The 22941-nt window shown below is 51.0% G+C and overlaps 1 protein-coding gene across 3 annotated transcripts in view; it reads right to left on the bottom strand.

Moving 5' to 3' along the window:
* Positions 1–22941, bottom strand: part of SH3PXD2A (SH3 and PX domains 2A) — a 257237-nt gene that overhangs the window by 167452 nt on the left and 66844 nt on the right. For all 3 annotated transcript variants that reach the window (XM_030807435.1, XM_030807429.1, XM_030807433.1), the window contains exon 3: positions 1636–1711. In XM_030807435.1, the coding sequence (XP_030663295.1) occupies positions 1636–1711 (76 nt within the window). The remainder of the gene's footprint in view (positions 1–1635; positions 1712–22941) is intronic.

Here is a 22941-nt window from a genome sequence, read left to right as displayed (position 1 = left end):
ACGGAGCAGGTCTTCTCTCCACTAGCCTGAGCGTTCCGTAGATGAGGAAAACAAATTCAGATCTCTCTTTAATTCACCAGGCCACCCAGGCCAATCAGCTCTGACAGGCTGAGCCCCAGTAAACAGCCGCTGATGCAATGGTAATGGGGCGCTCTTTCTCTGGAGTGCTAGCTGAGGAAGAAGTGGGAGAAGCCCATTCTTCTGGAGCAAACAGGTGACGTTCATGCCCCAAGGCCAGGCTACCACGCTGTGGCCTCAGGTTGCCTCTAGGACGCTTGTGCCCACAGCATCCCAGCTGGGCTACCAAACCCTGGCACTGAGCTTCCAGACTGTACTGGAGCACCATCTAAGGTTGTCACCAACCTGGATGCTGGACATTCCATTCAAGACCCAGTGCAAAGCCAAGCAAGGCATGCAAGTCACCCCATATGAACTCCTAGGCCAGGAATGAAGAAGCAATCCTATGCCTCTGTGGAGGGAGGCCAGGGGCTGAGAGTCCCTACACCCTCACTGACTAGTTCCAGTCTTGCCCAAACTGTGGGATTTAGAAGTTCTTCCTTGTAGCTAAACTAATTATCTCTAGCTATAGCATAGGACTCTGAGGACAGGCGGTCATAGGGACTCACATCTTTCACTGCTTTTGAGGATGGAGGAATGCAGGAGAAACGCCTTTCAGAGAGGAGCCACTCTCTGAGGGAGGTGCCCCTACATTTGTTTTCAAGTCAGCAAGTAGGCACTGGCTGTGGGCTGGCAGTGTGCCAGGGGTTAGCAAGGTGCAGGCCCTGCTTCTTGCCAAAGTCTGACTGATCACTGTGGTCCTGACCTGTGCAGGTCCAGGGACAGCCTGAGCCTGGGGGGAATCCCACTGTGAAGGGAGCTCTTCTGAGGAACGGTAGGGGTTCTGAAGAGCCAAGAGATAGCGTCGTTTACCTGGCGCAGGGCAGAGCCAGACATGGACCAGGAGGCCCAAGTTTATGCCTCAGCTCCGCCACTTTTACGGGCAGTTCTTTAACCTATCTGAACCCCAATTTCTTCACCCATTGGGGGAGATTATAGTACACACCTCAGTATAGAGATGTGCATATGATAACAAATAAAAAAGCACTCCATGGCTATAAATCTCTATACACACTTAAGACATCATCAAAATAACAGGTTATAATATACCTGAGAAGTTTTCCTCTAAATTCCATAATGTAATTGATTGCCTTAAACACACTCCAAAATGGTGTAAGCCTCCTCTTCCATATAAGGTGACATGAGGACTGGAGGAGATCAGATCAGGGAGTGTGCTCAATTTAAGGTTATCCGTGATTAGAATGGGAGTCAGTACAAACAGCTCAGCCTGCAGCTCTTCATCCATTCACAGAACTTGGTCTCTCTGTGCTTTTTGTGAAAAGGAAACCAAAGTCCAGAAGCCTGAGAAACTCCTCAGAAGCTGCAGGCCAGGAGCCAGCAGAGACAGTCTCGCAATGGTGAGAGAAGCCACTTGGAGGCCAGTGGCCTTCACAGTCTGGAGCTTCCAAATCCCCTGGGGGAACTGTTCATATGCAGATTCCCGGGCATGCCCCGCCCAGAATTTGCTGGTCCTTCCCGGATATGCCCCATCCCTGGGTGGAGCCACCCAATGCTTACCTGGGAGGAAGGGGATGATCCTTTGCTTGGGGTCCTTCTGGCCACCTTCAATGGGAAACTTATCCAAAAGCTGCATCTGAGAAGCCAGACAGACAGAGGGACAGGATTCAGAAGACCAGAACATTCCTCATCATCCCTTCCCTACTCCACTCCACTGATCCAGGGCCCCAGTGTCCTCACACGGATGAGTGACGCCTGAGATCCCTCATTTCACAGATGATTAACAAACCACATGGGGCATGAGAGTGAGGAGGCCAAAGCTCTCTCTGCATCAAAGAGGGCATCTGATCAATCTCAGTGAGCCGGTAGGAGTGCAGGGGAAGGTGTCAGGAGATGGCCCTGAGCAAGGCCGGGGTAGGGACCAGAGGCTTTCAGGCCAGGCTGCCTGTAGGGTTTCCAGAGGCTCCTTTGGGCCTAGTTTCTTTCCTACTTTGTCTGTGGGGTGAATCCTTCAGCCACTGGCCATCCCAAACCCTCCTGGGCCAGGATGGGGGAAGGCCCCACCTAATACTTTAGACAGACCACCCACCTTCCAAAACCGTGCTGTGGAAACAGACCCAGCTGTTATTTTAATTGCAAAACCAAATCCATCCCATTGCCCCCACTGCCGGAAGACCATGCCTCTGCTTCCTACCTTCCCACCCTGAGATCGCTGCTGTTTTTCCAAGGACGGACCCACTGGAAGAGTTTCCAGGGTTCTGGAGGAACAACTGTTTTTTTTTTTTTTTTTTTTTTTTTTGCTATTCTGGGCTGAAATTCTATGTGAACTGGAAAAACACACAGGAGACAGGATAGATGAGGCCAGGGCCCCTTTGTGTGTGGCTGATTTCCTTTCTGAGGCATAGGCAGGAGGGGAGTCATGATCTAGTCCTGCTGCCCCAGCTGTGTGACCTCAGGCAAGGAATGGAGCCTCTCAAGGTTGGGCCTCAGGCCCCTCCTTGGTAGAATGAGAAGGATCAGTCACACGATCTTTGAAGTCCAATCAGTCCTTCAAATATATATTGAGCATCCACTTTACAGCACTGGGCACTAAGGAAAGGGCAGTAAAGAAAATAGACAAAGTTCCTGTGCTCAGGGAGTTTACACTCTAGTGGAGGGAGACAAACAGCAAACAAATAAGTATGTCATGTGCCAGGGAAGATCAGATCAGTGCTGCGGAGGAAAATCAGGTAGGATATGGTACTGGAACAGAACAGGAGTTGTCATTTTATATAGGGTGGCAAGGAAGGCCTGACCCCGAGCTAGCAATTCGACAGAGACCTGCAGGGGGCGAGGAAGCAAGCTACACTGGAGAGGGAGAATGTTTCAGGCAGGGAAACAGGACGTGCAAAAAGAACCTGGCAAGGCCAATGTGGCCAGAGTGGAGTGAGCCAGGATGAGAGGGACAGGCAATGAGATCTGAGAGGCAGGATGGGCCAGAGCACAGAGGGCCTGGTGAGGCTCTGGTGAAGACTCAGGGCTTATTGTGATGGAAGGGGAAGTCCTGGAGGGTTCTGTGCAGAGACAGATGATCTGCTTCACACTTAGAAAAGACGGCTCTAGCTACGGCATAGGGAATGGACAACAGGGTGGAAGCAGGGAGACCAGTTACGATCCTACGGAAGGCGACTTGGACCAAGGTGTTAGCACTGGAGGTGGTAAAAAGCGGTTTGTCTTAGTCTGTTTTGTGTTGCTGTAAAGGAAGACCCAAGGCTGGGTAATTTATCAAGAAAAGAATCTTATTTAGCTTGGCTCACAATCTGCTAGGCATGTGGTGAAGCCTCAGGCTGCTTCCACTCCTGGCATGGAAGGGGAGCGGGCATGTGCAGAGATCACAGGGCGAGACAGGAAGCAGAGGGCAAGGGGGAGGCGCCAGGCTCTTTTTAACAACTGGCTCTCACTCATTACCATGAGAACAGGACCAACTATTCATGAGGGATTAGCCCCCCGTGACCCAAACACCTCCCATTAGGCCCACCTCCAACACCAGGTATCAGATTTCAACATGAGACTTGGGGAGAACAAATATCCAAGCTATAGCATGGTTCTAGGCTAGACTGTGTGTGTGCGTGTGTATGTGTGTATGTGTGTGTGTGTGTGTGCACATGCACACGCGCGCGCATTTATTTCCATCCATCCATCCGTTTGTCTACCCAACCAGCTCTAACACACAATTTTAGGATTGTCTCTTGCATAATCATTACCCAATATACCCAGGTTATTCAGATCCCACATAATGAAGGGCAGGTCACTGGTGATTACATTCAAAACAAGACAAAGACTGCAGCATGATTAACTTTCACTTCCCTGAATACAGATGGATATTTAACAAAAGCTGACTCATGAATTTTTCTTTCTCTTTCTTCTTTTTTTTTTTTTTGAGACAGAGTCTTGCTCTGTCACCTAGGCTGGAGTGCAGTGGCATGATCTCAGCTCACTGCAACCTCCGCCTCCCAGGATCAAGCGATTCTCATAGCTGAGATTACAGGTGTGTGCCACCACGCCTGGCTAACATTTGTATTTTTAGTAGAGATGGGGTTTCACCATGTTGGCCAGGCTGGTCTCGAACTCCTGGCCTCAAGTGATCCACCTGCCTCAGGCTCCCAAAGTGCTGGGATTACCAGTGTGAGCCACGGCGTCTGGCCACATGAGTTCTCAATGTTTTAAGTCAAACTCTCAAACATTTAATAATTGCCTGCTATGTGTAAAAACAGCAACTGGGCCATAACATAATAAACAGAATTTTTTTTTCTTTCTTACACCTTAATGCTCAGCAAAGGATTTTAAAAATTAATACATTTTCAAATAAATTCTATACAGATTAGGACTCCTATTTTCTCCTTTTCCCATTTTCCTCACCCATATTCTGTTTTTGTAGATTTCATTTCTATATTACAGTATTACATAGGTAATTCATGTTTGCTAAGGGAAAAAACTAGAAGTTGTAGCAGTGGGTGGTCAAAAAGAAACTAAGAATCACTCATAATCTCTCTCCCTGATATTAATATTTTGGGATATCTATCTTTGCTAGGCATTCTTCCATCCATGTAAATAAAATGAACCCATCAATACTTTTACACTATATAATGAACATTTTTCCATGTCAATGAATACTTTCATATCAATGTTCTTTTTTCTTAAGAGACCAGGTCTCACTCTGTTGCCCAGGCTGGAGTACAGTGTGCAATCATAGCTTGCATCAGCCTCAAACTCCTGGGCTCAAGTGATCCTCCCACTTCAGCCTCTGGTGTAATTAGGACAAGCTGTGTGCCACAATGCCCAGCTAGTTTAAAAACTTTTTTTTAGAGATGGGATCTCACTGTGAGGCTAGTCTCAAGATCCTGGCTTCAAGCGATCCTCCTACCTTGGCCTCCCAAAGCACTGACATTATAGGCGTGAGCCACTGCGCCCGGGACATGTCAGCATTCTCAATCGGGACACAGAATTTCAATGTCTGGATGAGCCATAGTGTATTTACCCACTCTCCTACTGTTGGATATTTAGGTTGTTTCTGACTTTTCTCTACTATATATAGCACTATAGTGAATACCCTTGTTCACACATCTATGCACACTTCCTTAATAACAATGTATTTCTTTTTACTTTTTATCTTGTTGTATTCTATGCATATTTATAAGTACCTTAAATCTTTTCCATAAGAAGAATGAGAATTCATAAATGGATAACTAACATGTCATTGGGGCCTCTGAGAAATGACTCCATAGGTTTCTGATGAAGAGGTACAGAGATGTCTGAGGAGAGAGGTGGGCTCGGCAACATGTGCCCAGGTATGGAACGCTTTGTCCTTATCTCAACCATCTGTCTCCCGAAACAAGGTGACCCGCTGTTCCACCACAAGTGGTGGGACCTCACGCAAGGTGCTATGTCTCTCTGGGGCTTGAGGGAGTTAGGCTACAAAAACTTGACATTTTTTCCCCAGCTCTGACATGCATATGTTCTCCGACGCCTCCATCTCTTTCAGACCTAAGAGTCTGAGATTCTCACAGTGCAGAGGGAATGTGGTGCTGTGGGTAGCGGGCAGGGGCAGGCAGGACTCATGCATTCATTCCTTTCCCCCAAGAACAGTTACTGTATGCCTTCTCCATGTCAGGCTCTGCCTTAGGTGCTAGAAATAAGTTAAACTGTAGCCTTATGGCCAGGCGCAGTAGCTCACGCCTGTAATCCCAGCACTTTGGGAGGACAAGGCAGGAAGATTGCTTGAGGCTAGGAGTTCACAGACCAGCCTGCGAAATCCCATCTCTACTTAAAAAAAGTACAAAAATTAGGTGGGCATGGTGGTGTACATCTGTAGTCCCAGCTGAGGCAGAAGAATCGCTTGAACCTGGGAGGCAGAGGCTGCTGTGAGCCAAGATCGTGCCAACTGCACTCCAGCCTGGGCGACAGAGCGAGACTCCATCAAAACACACACACACACACACACACACACACACACACACACACACACACACACACACCCTGCAACCTTCACATCAAGGAGCCAGGCTTCACAACCTTCAACATGTTTCTGCAGCTCTTGGGAAGTTCTGATTCAGCAGGTCTGGGCAGGACCTCAGGTGCTGAGCCCAACCACACCTGTCACCTAATCCCACCACCAGGATAAGCCAGCAGAGCCCCGGAGCTGCTCTCCCCGTCAGTCATCCCCCACCCCCATGGACCACTGGCCACGGAAAACGGAAGCACAGCTAACCACTGCCAGGGACACCTTTTCTGCCCACAGGTCAACTTGCAACGAAAGCAAATCTCTGAGCTCAGACTCCAGAGCAAACCAAGTAAGAGTTCATTCTGTGTGGCGCTTGTAGCTGGCAAAGCTGCACAGTTCAGCATCTTGGCCCTCAATAAGTCAGAGCGGCGGGCGGTGAGAGACAGTTCAAATGTCACCCCTCCTAGAGGGCCAGGCAGGCTGCAAAGCGGGCTCTGTAACCTGGTCAGTACCCAATTTGCAGGGCTAGTTTCCATGGATAAAGCAATCGGGGCTGAGCGGGACTGTCTCCTGAACCTGCTGCCCCGCCCTCTGGGAGGAAGAAGCCTGGGCGCGGGGGCGGTGAAGCAGGAAGGCCCCGCCCAGCAGAGAGTTCTGCGGGGCCACCTTTGCAGGCAGGAAGTGGATTCTCCTGTCACTCCAGCACGGGCCTGACTCAGGCTAGAGGAAAAGCAGGGCCCATCGCCAGGGTCCTGGCTGGAGGAAAAGCAGGGCCCATCGCCAGGGTCCTGGCTGGAGTGAGAGGCATTTGGCTAATGGAGCCCCTCGCAACCACATCAGAACCTCGCAGTGTGTGGAGGAGGCCAGGCTGTTTATCTAAAGGGTGGATCGTGTGAGAGATAGGGGACAGCTGGGCTCCACGCGCTGGCTCCAGCCAGAGAAAGCTGATTCGGCGGCTCTCCCAGAGCAGGGCTCCGCAGCAATCCACGCAGGGGAGAGGGGAGGACGGGCGAGCCCACCTGGGGCACGTCTGTAACCAAAGAGGCCGGCTCCTCGCCCCTCCCAGAGGGTGGAGCTCACAGCGACTCAAACTTTCGGGCCCCAATCCTCAAACCTTCATCCTTGTGCCCTTTCTATCTAGCTCAAGAAAAAAGGGTGCATTACTACAAAAAGCTGTTGGCTTTCCTGACCCAGAAATTCCCCTTAAAAAGAGACAAGGACGGCCAGGTGCGGTGGCTCAGGCCTGTAATCCCGGCACTTTGGAAGGCCGAGGCGGGCGAATCACCTGAGATCAGGGGTTCGAGACCAGCCTGACCACATGGTGAAACCCTATCTCTACTGAAAATACAAAAATTAGCTGGGCGTGGTGGCGGGTGCCTATAATCCCAGCTACTCGGGAGGCTGAGGCAGGAGAATCGCTTGCAACCGGCAGGCGGAGGTTGCAGTGTGCTGAGATCTCACCATTGCACTCCAGTCTGTGCAACAAGAGTGAAACTCTGTCTCAAAAAAAAAAAAGAGAAAAAAAGAGACAAGGCCACCAAGTCTCTGTGGGGACTATGCAAGATTGCGGGAAACCTCAGAATTCATTTGTTCATTCTACTTAGCTGAGGACTAACCAGTCACTGTGTTACATGCAGGGGACACATCAGGGAGCATCACAGAAAAAGAGAGGGACAATAACGCTAAGTGGTTTTTCTTCTCTTTTCTTTCTTTTATTTATTTTTTTTTTTGAGACAGAGTCTCGCTCTGTTGCCCACGCTGCAGTGCAGTGCTGCAATCTCGGCTCACTGCAACCCCCTCCTCCCGGGTTCAAGAGATTCTCCTGCCTCAGCCTCTTGAGTAGCTGGGATTACAGGCTTGTGCCACCATGCCCGGCTAATATTTTGTATTTTTAGTAGAAACGGGGTTTCACCATGTTGGTGAGGCTGGTCTCGAATTCCTGAGCTCAAGTGATCTGCCTGCCTCAGATTACAGGTGTGAGCTACTGTGCCCAGCCTTCTTTTCTTTCTTTGAGACAGAGTCAAGCTTTTGTTTCCTAGGCTGAAGTGCAGTGGCACAATCCCAGCTCACTGCAGCCTTGACTTTCTGGGCTCAAGTGATCCTCTCACTTCAGCCTCCCGAGTAGCTGGGATTACAGGTGTGCACCACCCAGCTAACTGTCTTTTTTTCTTGCAGAGACAGAGTGTCACTATGTTGCCCTGGCTGATCTTGAACTCCTGGCCTCAAGTGGTCCTCCTGTCCTGGCCTCTCAAAGTGCTGGGATTACAGGCATGAACCATCATGCCTAGCCATTTTCTTTATATTTATTCTCTTTGGGAGTTCACAGGGCTTCTTGAATCTGTAAGTTGATAATTTTCACAATATTTAGAAAATTTGTGGCCATTTAAAAAAAAGTTTTGTTTCTACTCCATTATAATTTTCTTCTGTTTCTAGGACTATTGTTACATGTAAGTCTGAAGACTGCATATTATACTACATGTTTCTGGGACTCTGCGTGTGTTTCTTCATTCTTTTTTCTCTGTTATGCGGATTGGATCATTTCTAATTATCTATATTCAAGTTAAGTGATCCTTCTGCCATTTCCATACTACTGGTAAGCTCATCCAGTGAAATTTTCATTTCAATTATGGCCCTTTTAAGTTTCAAAATTTCTATTTGACTCTATTTTTTATAGTTTCCATTTCTCTACTATCTGCTTACTCATTAAATCCATATTTTCCTTTAGTTAACTGTTTGGAAGTCTTTCAACATCTGGGCCATCTCTGTGTTAGTTTCTAGTACTTTTTTACACCTATGGGTCATATTTTCTTATTTCTTTGACCGCTTAGTAATGTCTCATTTTATACTTGCCATTGTGGCTAATATGCTGTAGAGACTCTGGATTCTGTTATTTTTCTCTGAAAAGTGTTGATTTTTGTTCTAGTAACCAATTCAAGTAATGGTTAATCACCTTAAACTTATGTAGGCAGAGTTTTATGCTTTCTTAGGGGGATCTATGGAAAGTCCTAGGTATTTTCCAGGTACCTCTAACTTGATGTGACTCAACCTTCAAATTCTGTCTCCTCTGTGGATACTGTTAGGACTTATTCTTGGGTATCATTAGGGTGAGTTTACAGTAGGCCTTACTTTAGGGTCTTACTTAGGTCCTTGCTGCTAAAGTGCAGCCCTTCCGGTGTCCCAGCTGGACGCCTGGAGTGTTATGCAGATTGGATAATTTCTAATGATCTATATTCAAGTGACTCTTCTGCCATTTCCATACTAGTGGCCCCCCAGATAGGCCTGAAGGAACAGCCAGGAAGAGAGAGAGAGGAGGCAGAGAGGACCTGTCCACCCTGGCAAAGAGTTGGGATGCTTTTAGCTGAGACATGGCTCATGCCACGCTGAGGAAGCACAGTGCCAGAACACACCCCAACTTTGACAGGGAGCCCACTCCAGGTTCTAAAGTTCCTTAACAAGTCAAAGAAGTCTTCTTTGACCATTTTCTGGAAAACAGGCAAGCCTTCACTACTTCAAGTCCCTTCCCAACCAGGCCTTTACCATATCAGCAGGTTTCAGGAGCGCCAGTCATGGTCTGTGATCTGAGTGGGAGCTAGGACACCCACATGGGTATAAGGGACTTACCTAGCAGCATTAAGTGGGTGTCAACCTGCTGAGTGGTAGGAAAAGCCAGGCGATGGGAGTTTAGGAAAGGACAAGATCAGTGTGGCTGGAGTGAGCAAAAGGATGTCTCAGAAGAGACATCAGAGCCAGGCCTTGAATAGAGAGCTGGGAAATGGGAGGAAGGCCTTCCAGGGGGAGGAATGGCAGGGACTTAGGGTCGGCAGTGGGCCTGTCAGGATTGCTACAGGAAGCAGTGGGATGGGAGTGATTTGCCTTGCTCATGGATTCCATGAAATGCTGCCGTGTGTCAGAGAAAGTGCTGGGATCTGGGGTGGAGGCCCCTGATCATTTATTCCAGCGACTTGAGGATGACCACACAGCTGGCACCAGGGCTGGATGAGGGCAGATGCCTGATGTGCCACTCTCAGGGGGAATTAGGGTGCCCTAAAGCATCACCAGCAGTGTGACGAGATGGAGAAGTCATTTTCAGAACCCGGCTCAAGGACGGCACTGTATGTGGCTGGAGTCTCTGGGATGGGGACTGGCAGGTGGGAGGTCTCAGATGCCCGCTCGATAATAACACACACTCACTAAGCTGCTGTCTACAGCATCTGGGTTGGGGAAAGCAGAGCCATTTCCATCCCTGGGCTCTAGGGGAGCATCTGTTTCCTTGCCTTTTTTAGCTTCAAGAGGCCGCCTATATTATCTGGCTCATGGCCCCTTTCTCTGTCTTCAAATCATAAGTGTATAGCCGGACACCGTGGCTCATGCCTGTAATTCCAGCACTCTGGGAGGCCAAGGCAGGAGGATTGCTTAAGCCCAGGAGTTTTAGACCAGCCTGGGCAACATGGTGAGACTCCACCTCTACAAAATATATAGATTTAAAAATTAGCTGGGTGTGGTGGTGTGCACCTGTGGTCTCAGCTACTTGGGACACTGGGGACGGAGGATTAATTGAGCCCAGGAGGTTGACGCTGCAGTGAGCCATGATCATGCCACTGCACTCCAGCCTGGGTGACAGAGCTAGACACTGTCTCAAAAAAAAAAAAAGTGTATTGTGTGCATGCATGTGTGTGTGTCTGTGTGTGTGTGTGTGTGTGTATTCTAACTGTATTTAGTTTGCTAGGGCCACTGTAACAAAGTACCACAAACTAGGTGTCTTAACAGAGTTTGATTGTCTCACAGTCCTGGAGGCTAGAAGTCCAATATCAAGGTATGGGCAGGTTGGTTCCCTCTCAGGGCTGTGAGAGAGGGTCTGTCCCATGCCTGTCCCTTAGCTTCAGGGATGTAAGTCATCTATGGTCTTCCTTGGTTTGCAAAAAGGAGCACCTTGATCTCTGCCTTCATCTCCACATGATGTCTCCCTGTGTGTGTGTGTGTCTAAATTTCCCCCTTTAACAGGGACACCAGTCATGTTAGATTAGGAGCCACCCTACTCCCAGATGATCTCAACTAATTACATCTTGATGACCCTGTCCCCAAATAAGGTCACATTCTGAGGTACCAGAGGCTAGGACTTCAATATATGAATTTTGGGAGGAACACATAAAAACTTCAACCCATGTCATTAACACGTTAAAACAAAACATAACCACTGAAAGATAAATATCTGTCCATATACTATGAAGAGTCTCTTCCTAAATCACAGTGGTGCTTGCACAACATTTTAGAAAATGTGAAGAAAAATAAATCATGCATAGCTAGGCAGCTCTGCATTCAAATCAGTTTCCTCATCTGTGAAATGGGAACAGGGACAGAACCTGACTGGTCGGGTGGGTGAGAGGATTAAATGAGATAATGTAGGTAAAGTGCTTGGCACGGAGCATGGCACTGAGTAGGTGCTCCATACACACCAGCTATTCTCATCACCCCTGTCACCATTACTGTTGTTATGACGCCAGGCGGCGTCCCTCATGCCAGGGAAAGTGCTTAGGAAACTACAACCCTGAGGTCAGGGAGGCGGCGGGGAGACTGAGAGGGGTGGATGGGTCTGGGAGGTGTCGGCCTGGGCCAGCTTGGCTCTGGGCATCTAGAGGCCCCAGGGGAGCTGCCCAGCTGGCGTGCGTGGGCCAGGGTTGGGGAGGAGGCCTCTGGCTTTCGCAGCAGCTCATTCCGTGTGTGGGGGCTGGCCAGGACGTGACATTTAACATGCTGGGCCTGGGCGGATAGCCTGACACCTGCAGTGAGATGTACACAGGGTGAATTAAGCAAAGATGTGCTGGAGGATGCAATCCCAGGGGAAATCCTCAAGCCACAGAAAGCCTCTCTCTGATGCCCAAAAGGTGCCCAAGTACCGATGCCCGTCCCCAAACCTACCCCAGTGGGCTCATTCCACAGACCCCCACCTGCTGACCCATGGCCTTTGTGCAGGAGAGAAAGAGTACTAGGTTGGAGTCAACAGAGGAAGATTCCAGTTCTAGCCTGCAAGAAGTTGCTGGGCAACCGGGGCAAATGGCTTGGCCTCTCCGGGTAACCACAGCCTCATCTGTGAAATGCTGGACCTGCCTGTCTCCACACGTGTTGTGAGGATCCAAGGAGAAGATGCAAGCAAGTGCTGCCAAATGCCAGGAGTCACTATTCCCACTTAACTTCTCTGAGCCTCAGTCTACTCATCTGTAAAATGGGGCCATGCCTGTTTTTCCCCTCCATGGTGGCTGAGGTTAAAAAGGGAAAATGGGCCGGGCACAGTGGCTCACGCCTGTAATCCCAGCACTTTGGGAAGCCGTGGTGGGAGGATCACGAGGTCAGGAGATAGAGACCATCCTGGCCAGCACGGTGAAACACCATCTCTACTAAAAATAAAAAATAAAAAATTAGCTGGGCGTGGTGGCGGATGCCTGTAGTCCCAGCTACTCGGGAGGCTGAGGCAGGAGAATGGCATAAACCCGGGAGGCGGAGTTTGCAGTGAGCCGAGATCGTGCCGCTGCACTCCAGCCTGGGCGATAGAGTGAGACTCTGTCTCCAAAAAAACCAAAAAGGCGGGGGGTGGGAAATGAATAGGTAGAGCGCTTTAACACAGGTCAGGCACAGAGGAAACCCCAGAAGGAGGCACCTCTCTTGGCATTGTTTTACCATTATTAGTGTTCTAGTCAGTCGTGGAGTGCTTGAGGGCTGAAGTCAGAACTCCAGCTTATTCTTTCCTAGCTACATGACCTTGGCCAAGTCACTTAATCTCTTTGTGACCCCATTTTCTCATCTGTAAAGTGGGTGTAGAAACAGCACCCCATGGCACTGTGCGGATGAAATGAGAATACAGGTGAGCAGGTGTGCTTGCCTTACCGTGAGTGCTAGATGAATGGGGTCACCAGTTTTAAGGTAAAGAGACTCCAGTGGTGTTTTCCTGATCTCTGATGCCCTCCTCCAGCCCTTTCTGCTTTCAGGGAGCTGCTCAAGGCTGTCTGCCAAGCCCATCTAACCCTAACTGCCAACAGCTGTAAGGCCTTTTGGGTTTTTCACCTATAATTTCACACCTTTTCTCATCCTAAGGCTGTTGAGCTTTGTCCCAACACAGATCGCTCAGGTGACTTCGGCTTCCCTTGGCCAAGAGGGAAGAGCATGAGGCCAGGGCAGCAGAGCACCTGGGGAGCTAGTGACAAAAGGAGTCAGATCAGAGATTCTGCATGTGGCCAGCTCTGAGCCTGGCTCCTGGCAGAAGGAATAGAGTCTCCCCAGGAGTCACAGAACCTGAGGCATGGCTTCTTACTATGTTTATGTTTTTGTTTTTGAGATGGAGTCTTGCTCTGTCGCCCAGGCTGGAGTGTAGTGACACGATCCCGGCTCACTGCAATCTCCGCCTCCTGGGTTCAAGCGATTCTCCTGCCTCAGCCTCCCGAGTAGCTGGGATTACAGGCACCTGCCACCACACCCAGCTAATTTTGGTATTTTAGTAGAGATGGGGTTTTGTCATGTTGGCCAGGCTGGTCTCGAAATCCTGACCTCAAGCGATCCACCCGCCTGGCATGAGGCACCGTGCGGGGCTGGCTTCTTACTATGGATGGGAGCTACACCCTAGCATCCTCCTGATACCCCAGTGTGCCAGCCCCGGCTGCTTGTGAACTTCCCTCCCTTTCGTCCCTAGGAAGTGTGGGGGCTGGGGGAGCCCGGTGCTGGAGCAGGGAGGGTATACATGGGGCAGTGTGAGGGGCAGGGCTGCAGGGGTCATCTGAAATAGGGGAAGAATTCCGACTTCCTCCTCCAGGCAATAGGGAGCCCCTGAGGCTGCTGAGCAGAGGAGGAGCACTGTGAAAGTGGAATTCTAGGAAGACACATCTGGCCAGTACAGAGGATGGAGAGTGGTGAAAGAAACATCTGTGTGTGGGACAGCCAGCCAGAGGAATCCTGGCACCAGCCCAGGGCGCCGGTGGTGACACTCCGCAGAGAAGGAAGTCTGCCCAGATTTGAGGTGTTTTCTGGCAGATTCCTGGCTGTGGTCACTCTGTTTCCTCCTGGGGGTCTCTAGCCATCCCCTAGCCTTGCCAGAGACCACTCACAGGTTTTTGAAATTCTCCCCAAAGCTGCCTGACACTTTTCTCTCTCACACAAACTCCAAGGACTATCCAAAATAGGAGGAGGCCCTGAAGAAGGGGGAAGGGGAAGGAAGGCAACCGGCTTTAACCTTTTCCCGGCTGAACCACACCCCTAGCCCCAGTTGTTCTTGATTATTCTCATCCTCCAAATGGCCTAGAACTGTGGTACCCCAAGTGCCCTGGCCACTACGGGAGCAAATTCAGACTGAAGTCTGGGACAAAGAGAGCACTTTTTGGCAAAGACGAAGCCAAAACAGACCCTCAGCGGGCCTGGGCCCAGGCTGCTGCTTAAGGCAAGGAGATTCCAGCGGGCCCCCAGTGTGCAACCCTGATGGGCTTCCTGGAAAGGGAAGCCAAGTGGAACACTTCTAAATGACAGTCTAACATCCTTGCCTTCCTCCTTCCCTTCCCCAAGCATCTCCATTCCCCATTTTTTTCTCTATTCTAAATGGGTCAAGGTGCCCATAGGTCTCAGAACCTTCTTCCTCCAAAGTTTGTCAAAAGGAAAAGCAAAAGAGTAGGCTACTGCAGAAGGCTGGGGTCAAGCGGGCAGAATTCAGCTCCTCCCTGCAGCCTTGCCTGGTTAATATGGAGCCCTGGGGCTGTGAACCAGCACCAGCCTCTTTGGCCTTCCCAGGAAGTAACAGTGGCTGGGCCATCCTAGAACTCAGGAGAGGGCAATGAAAGCATCCTTGAAGACACTGGAAGCCACCATCCAGGCCCTGTGCTCCTGAGTGGAACCCTCAATGGTCAGGCAGGCCCAACAAACTCCGGCCAGAAGCACTGCCTGCACCAGGTGACTTGGAGAGTCACCTCCCCACTGCCACCCCTTCCTCCTCTGTTAGAAACTTCCTGGCACGAGAGACCGAGATACATGTGAAACCTCTTTGAAGGTCCAGGCAAGGAGAGTGCTAAGTTTGAACCAGTCTCTAACATTGCTGCAACTTGCTCCCCAATCTGCAGATTTCATCTCCGGCTTCACACCCTTTGTTGGCTCTCTGCTGCCTGTGGGACACGAGCCTATTCATGACCTCTGCTCAACTGACCTCTCTAGTCACACACCCTGCCACCCTTGCTTGTCCATCCCGGCACACTGCCTGGCCTGCCTGAGGTCTCCGCAGGTGTAACCTGCTGTTCCACAGCTCCCTCCTCCCCATCACTCCTGCAGATCGGTCACACTTCTAGAACTATGCTTACCATACTGGATTTAATGATTTGCTTATGAAACTGTTCCCTTCCAAATGCCTGTGAGCTTCTTGAAAGTCATGTCTGTGCCTTGATATTCTCACTGTCCATCATGGTATCCAACACATACCTGGACCTATGACTAGAATACATTTCCCAGCCTCCCTTGCTGGGAGGTACAATCATGGAACTAAATCCTGACCAGTGGCACCTGAGCAGGGTTATGTACCCCTCCCTTTGGCATAACCCACAGAATCTCCCTGCAATCCTTCATATTCTGTCTTCCTTTGCCTGCTGGCTAGATGTAAAACTCCATGCAGGATGGGGTCACCAGCTGGGGGAGACTGAGTTCCTGATGACTGCCTGGAGCGGAGCCCTCTAGTGACTTGTTTTGGTCTGGGACCTGTGCAGAAAATAAATCTTTATTATGTTGAGCCACTGAGTTTGTTATACAGCAGTTAGCCTGCCCTGACTCATACAGAGGAGCTCAATCAAGGTCTATTGAAACAAACTAAAAGAGGGAAGGCAATAGAAAATGTAGATTCCTCTTGCAGTTCTATCCTTAGATCAATCAAGTCAGGCATTACATTCCCTACATGACTCAACTATTGCTGGAGCTAAACCATCACTCCTTTCCCACAGCCCTACCTATCAAACCCACATGCACAGTGGTTAGAATGCCATGCTTTCCCCCGGAAGGACTGAGAAGGGTGGAGGACTTGCCAGATGGCCTCTGAAAGTCACTCTAGGTGAATGAGCCACACCTCAAGATCCTGGTTTCAAAGCTTGTAGAAAGCACACAGAGACACAAAGCTGAATTGCAGGGAGGGGCCTCCTCCTTGCCACAGGGGCATCAGCACGCCCGACACATGACCCTCAAGCTCAGAGGAACCAATGAGGGGAACCCACTGCCTCTCCGAGGCAGCCCACGCCATTCCTGGGCAGCCTCTGGGAAGGGCTGCAATAGGACTCCTCACAAAGCCCAAGTTCACCAGATCAGATCCCCACCTGGTCACGAAGGGCTATGACCTAACAAGGGAAAGATCCCGCTGGGACTGAAAGAGGAAGAAGAGAGGAATGGAGAAGAGGGACTTCAAACATACCCTCCGAATGTTCCACGCCGGTGCTACTCAAGGCAGACTGTGGCACTGACATCATCTCAGAGCTTGATGGAAAAGCGAAGTCTCAAACCCCAGGTGGACCTGCTGAATCGGAATCTCTTAGCGAGATTGCTAAGTAGTTCATGTGCACATGAAAATTTGAGAAGCCCTCATTGTTCTCTGCCATAAAGATTTCATCTAATCCTTAACAAGTGGATCCCAATAGTAAATCTAGCCCATAGGCAAAGATGGGCACACAAGAGGAGGAATGGGAGCTAAATAAAACTTGCCTTTAAAGCGGAGGAGGAGGACAGCAGGCCTCTCTCTCCCATTCCTTCATACCCAGCGGCAGCTCACTATGCATTCATTTATTCATTCAACAGTGATTTCCCAAGCACACACTATATGGCAGGTACTGTTCTAGGCATTGGGAAAACAGAAGCTGTGGAGCAGGAAAGATCCTGCTCTCTGAAAGCTCACATTCTGGGGAGAAGGGGAGGGAGGTGAGGAATGACATAGTAAACAATAGTTAAGAAGACAATGGGCTGGGCGTGGTGGCTCATCCCTGTAATCCCAGCTTTTAGGAGGCTGAGGTGGAAGGATGGCCTGAGCCCAGGAGTTCAGCCTGGGCAACACCTGGGCAACACCGGGAGACTCCATCTCTCCAAAAAAAAAAAAAGGATAATAATAGGTTGCAATAAGTGTTTTGAAGACAGTAGAATGTGACAAAGTGACCAAGAGTACATGAATGCATGGCTGGGGGGGCTCTCTGATTCTGTGAGAGGTGCCATGTGGGCTGAGGCTGAGTGCCCAGAAGTCAGCTCCTTGGGGACCTGAGGGAAAGGACTGCACACAGAGGGAACAGCAAGGACAAAGGCCTGTTGGCATCACTGCGCTTGGTGCCCAAGAAGCAGGTGAAGCGAGCGAGGTGGGGTGCTGAGAATAAGCGACAGGAAGGTGACAGAGGCAGGTCTGGAAGGGCAGGCAGGGCCATCACCCAGGGCCTGGGGGCAGGCAGGAGTTTGGAGTTCATTCCAAAAAGAAAGGGAGTCTTCAGAAAGGTTCAAGGCCATGGTCTGCTAGGATAGGGTTTATGTTTTAGGAGGGCTCTGATTCATGGGAAGACTAGATTATAGAGGAGGTGACAGTGAGAATGTGGAGACCCCTGAGGAGGCTGTCTCAGTTGCCCAGGTGACAGGTCGGTGCGGGGCTGGACCAGGGTGGGGGCAGAGTCGATGCAGAGGGAGAGGGCAGATCCAGGCTGTCTCTGGAGGGAAGTCTGAGAAGATGAGCTGAGGACGAGCTGACTTGCTGTTGGGCTGGATATGGGACATGACTGGCCAGGTATGGGGTGGTCCCGACTGGGTTCGAATCCCTTTTGGCATCTTAGATGCACATAGCAGCTGACCCAGGCACAGGTGTGCCCCGTACAGGTCTGAAGGTGTCAAAGCTGGCATCTGCTGCTTGGATGGCTTCCTCCCTGGTCACTGAGGTCAGGCATTTATTTTGCCCATAGACGTCTCCTGTAACTTCTTTTGGGAATCTCCTTAAGCCAAGGACTTTCCATTGTTCCTTCACAGTGGGAAAAGGGGAGAACAAGGTGGAGCCCAGATGGAAAAAGAGAGGAATCCCTAGAGCTAAAAATAAACCTCGGGCAGTGTTGCCAGGGAAGCCTTGTAAAGCAGCCCCCGCAGTGAGGCGAGCCGCCTGGGGCAGCCTGTGCTTCCCAGGCTCTGCTGCCAGCCCTTCTAATGAGGCTCTCCTTGGGGGAAAAACTGCCTCCTGCCAGGGACCTGGGAAATGCAACAGGAAAAGTACCCCCGCAAAGCTTGCTGTCTTCCAAGCCCACCCTGGTGCCCAGCTGCAGGCTACTTCTCCAGGTGGCAGCCCAGCTGCTGACCCAGGTGATGGGCTCCTTCCAAACAGGGGGAGCTGCCCACCTGGAATGAGGTGCAGGAGGAGGAGGAAGTGCAGGGACAGAAGGTGCTGGCTGCTCAGGGGTTGCTGGGACACCTGTGTGCAGGCCTGCCCTTTTCCAGGTCCCGCCCTTCCTGGACTCCAGACCCCAAGAGGTCACAGAAGCAGGGGTTGCCCTAGCCTCTGTGCATGCCCAAGGCGGTCCTGTCCCACACGTTGCCCACGTGGATGCCCATGCCTGGAGCGCCTTCCCAGCCTACCTGAACCCCAGCCCTTCTCCACCTCCAGTTCCACTCCTACACGCAGACCCAAGGCAGGAGGAAGGGAATGTAGCATTGACGAGACACCTCTTCTATCTGCACCATTTTATTTATTTAAAAAAGACATATCTGAAACAAATGTGGCAAAATATTCACAGGTGTTAAATCTGGGCAGTAGGTCCTCTCATGCCTGTGATATTATTTTCTATAGGATTGAAAACATTCATAATTACAAATAAACACTGAAGAGAAGCTGCAGCACAGAGAAGCACTGGCAGCAGCTGGCTGGAGGGCAGGGCAGTCCCAGTAAAAACTCAGGGGGTGCAGTGAGGAGGTAGGAGGATGGGTCTGCTGGGGTGGAGGAGGAAGAAGAAGAAAAGAAAGGGGAGGAGGTGGGGGAGGAGGAGGAGAAGTAAGAATGAGGAAGGAAGGGGAGAAGGGGGAAAAGGAGAAGAAGGGAGTGGGGAAGATGTGGGGAGGGGTCCAGATGGCAGCTGGGTTTGGAACACACTGAGGTGGAGGCACACGTGTGGCTTACACACAGAGACACCTGGGAGCGGCAGCCTACTAGGCGTGTCTGTTTAGATGGGTAACCAGTCTGCAGGTCAACTCGGGTTGCATCTGTCTCCAGCCCCTCAGCCCCACTCTGAACACCAACACTTGCCCTTAGCAGGTGCTCAACAAATGTGATCAGGTGCTCACCCCCAACCCTTCCTTCCAGTTGACGGCAAAGGCTTGGACCAGAGAAAACGGCTGTTCACTGATAGAAGATATTCAAGGGCGAGCAAAGCCCTGCCCCAAGCCTGTTCCTGACACCTACCTGACCTGGATCGCTGACAGCTTGGGGGCCAGCCTGTCCCTACAAGAGCCACTCCCTTTCCTGGGCACCTGCCCACTGCTCAGCTATTTCTAGCAGGAACAGCAATGGGACAGGTGTGGCCTTAGAGGAAGAGCTAGCACGGGGGTGGGCAGGGATTAGGCAATGGAACAGACGGATGAGACCCAGGGGACCCTCCGTCCAGTCAGATAAGGGGAAGAGCTGGCCCAAGACTCCTGCCCTCCGTGCCCCTAACCCCACCCACAGGGACTCTGAACCCCACTCTCCGGGGGTAGCCTGAGTGAGGGCTGAGGCCACTGCCAGCCCCTTGTACTCATAGGGCCCCCTGGCACAGCATGGCCCAGGGAAGGGAGGAGGCAGTCACCGCTCTTCTTGGAGGAGGACAGAGCATTGGCTGGCCATCACAGCTGCCCACAGGAGGCAGGACAGCCTCCCCATCAGGTGCCAAGACTGCCACCTGATTCCAAAAGGCGTGCATATACGTGAGCCACTCTCGGGAAAGCTGCCTCCACTTCCCCACAGTCTCCTGAGGAGGGGAAGCAGCTTTCCTCCCCTGCAAGGGCTTCTGCCTTCACTAGTCCCAGCTGGAGACTCCCATGCAGACCAGAGCAGGCTTCCACCTGTCCTTCTCCCAGACTCCTGCCTGGGATGCGGCCGCATCCTGGGATGAGACATGCAGACGAGACTGGCAAAGACAGAATCAGGGCGAGAGAAAAAGCCTCCGGGGAGGCTGACATAAGACCGTAGACGGAGGCTCAGGGAAAGGTCACAGGAACAAACAGAGCCACAGCCAGAGATGGGCTCAGAGACCTCAGACAGACACAGAGAGAGAAATAGAGAAAATGAGGAAAGAGAGACAGAGAGAGAACACCACAGGGAGAATCCAAGACTCCTGAGCAGAGAAAGGAAATGAACATACAGAAACTGACCATTTCTCTCTATGCCCAGCCCCCATCTGCCCCTTCTGCTCTACAGCTGAAGCCTTCTTGGCAAGGAAGGGAAAGGACTCCTCTCCTCCTCGAGGTGTAGGGCCTCCCAGGCTGGCTCTGCAGCACATCAAAGTGGCAGCAGAGAGGAACAGCTTAGCGCATGGATTCCAGCACCAGACTGCCCAGTCTGAATCCTGGCTCCTCCACCTACCTGTGGTGAGACCTTGACATCCTATGTGACCTGGGTACCCTCATCTCTTTTTTTAAAAAAAGGGGGAATGTTGGGGGGTGGTGGCTTGCACCTTTAATCCCAGCTACTAAGGAGGCTAATGGAGGAAGATCACTTAAGGCCAAGAGTTTGAGACCTGTCCAGGCAACATAGCGAGACACCCCATCTCTACAAAAAATTAAAAAATTAGTCCAGCATGGTGGTGCACACTTGTACTCCCAGCTACTCAGGAGTGAGGCTGCAATGAGCTATGATTGTACCACTGCACTCCAGCCTTGTGATAGAGTGAGACCTCTTAAAAAAATAAATAGAAAATAAAAATAAATTTTTAAAAGTGGGGGAGAGTGGTGGTGCCTACATCCCAGGGTGGGCTGTAAGTAGTTCAGGGGTGATCATAGAAAGGACGTGGGACAGGGCCTGACACAAAGCACTGGTTCCTACAGAGAGTCCCCCCAGCCTGAGGGGCCACCACTGCTCTCCAACCTCCCCTGCCTCAAGAGGAGCAAGTCAAGTTTGTTCCTAGGTTCTTTCCTTCCTTCTTGCCCTTCCTGAGCTGAGGAGAAAGTGCAGAGGTGAGAGAAGCCCTTGGCCGCTGGGACTGAGGTCACCTGCATGCATCACCAGCAGCTGTGACAGGAAGCTCCTCTGGCCCTAGGGTCTCCTTATCCCAACACTCCACAGTTCTGTCCCGCTTTGCATCCGATTCACTTATCAAGCCTGTCTGAACTCCAGACACAGGGACCCAGCCCTAGACAGTCAGATTCAGGATGCTGCTGGGGAACAGGAATCTGGATACATTTTTAACCTGGCTCGCAGGTGAACCCAGATCACAGGTGATTCTGTCACCCATCCAGGGCACAGGCCCATGGCTCCAGCCCGCACCCTGGTTCTTGACTACACAGCCAAGAAACCCAGGTATTCCAAACTGTCCCAACTGCCAGACTCAGGCAGCAGCAGACTTTTCTCAATATGCACCAAATATATATATAAAGCAATGGATAGAATCTCCCACTTTGGAGTCCTCCTACACAATTTTCTTAAAACATTGGCACTTTGCCAGACTGCCTGGCCCAGTCTCTTCTGTCTTGGTCCCCACCCTGTTGCACTGCTGGATAGAGTGGGGGCAGGCACACACAGAGGGGTTTCCCTCCACCCTCCTCCCACTGGGGATTCCTCCTCAAAGGTTCCAAGATGAGCAGTGAAGCCCTGGGAAACCCAGAAAAAAAACCCGAGCCTGTCTCCCTAGGGAGCAAGGCAGGCTGGCCTCCACCAGGGCTGCCCTCGGGAAGTGCAGCCGGGACTGTCTCAGCAGGAAGAATGGCCAGCTTGTCACCCACCCAAAGACCCTCTGCCAGCATCTCAGCTCCAGCCCAAACACCAGCCTCATGCTTCCTGTTTGGCAAAAAACAAACAAAGAAAGCTTTTTGAACAAGGTATATCTAAATGGACCACATTCCTGGGCTCTTCCAGAGCCCCCCAGCCAGCACTGAGCACAAGACTGCCAGGATGGATGAACTGGCCACTTCGTTTACGGAGCACCAGATCAAGGCTCCATAATTAGCAGATAGAGACAAACCCTGGTGGCTTTGGGGTCTGTCTCCTCGCCAGCCCCAAAGCATTGATTTACTGCCGCTTGGAGGTACCCAAGACCCTTCTGTGGCTAGGAAAAATGTTCCCCTAATCCAGGCTGGGCCTGCATTGTGTTCACAGGGAGGATCGGAACCCCTTCCCCTCTCCAGGGGTGCCAGAGGCAGCCCCAACAATCTCATAATAATAATGCTTCATAGCTGCTCCAGGCATGATGGCAAGGCTTTCCTGAGGCTCATCTTCACATCCCACAACAGCTCTATGGGACAGGCTCTGCGAGTACAGCCATTTTGCAGATGGGAAGGTGGGGACTCCTGGAGGATAACTCAGGTTCACACAGCTGGTAAAGGGGCAGGCCAAGGTGAAAACCCAAATAAGTCTGGCTGATAACACAGCCTGAACCTTCCATCTCTGGGGGATGCTGCCCTACTTGGAAAGTTGGGAATTTGGCACCAGGACTCCCACAAGTCCTTTGGAGAGCCTGATGTCATCCATCTGTGGAGGTCTCTGGGAGATCTAAAATCTTTTTCCTTGGCTTCAGCTAAATTGAGGGTATAAAGGAAAAAGCTCCAATATCCCAACTACTCCCACAATGTTCCAATCTAAACTAGTGTCCCTGAGGCCGGGTGTGGTGGCTCACGCCTGTAATCCCAGCACTTTGGGAGGCTGAGGCAGGCAGATCACCTGAGGTCAGGAGCTCGAGAACAGCCTGGCC

Source organism: Nomascus leucogenys, chromosome 3, assembly GCF_006542625.1.
Source record: "Nomascus leucogenys isolate Asia chromosome 3, Asia_NLE_v1, whole genome shotgun sequence".
NCBI classification, from domain to species: domain Eukaryota; kingdom Metazoa; phylum Chordata; class Mammalia; order Primates; family Hylobatidae; genus Nomascus; species Nomascus leucogenys.
The sequence above is the reverse complement of the archived record's forward strand: the minus strand, read 5'-3'. Positions and strand labels throughout refer to the sequence as shown.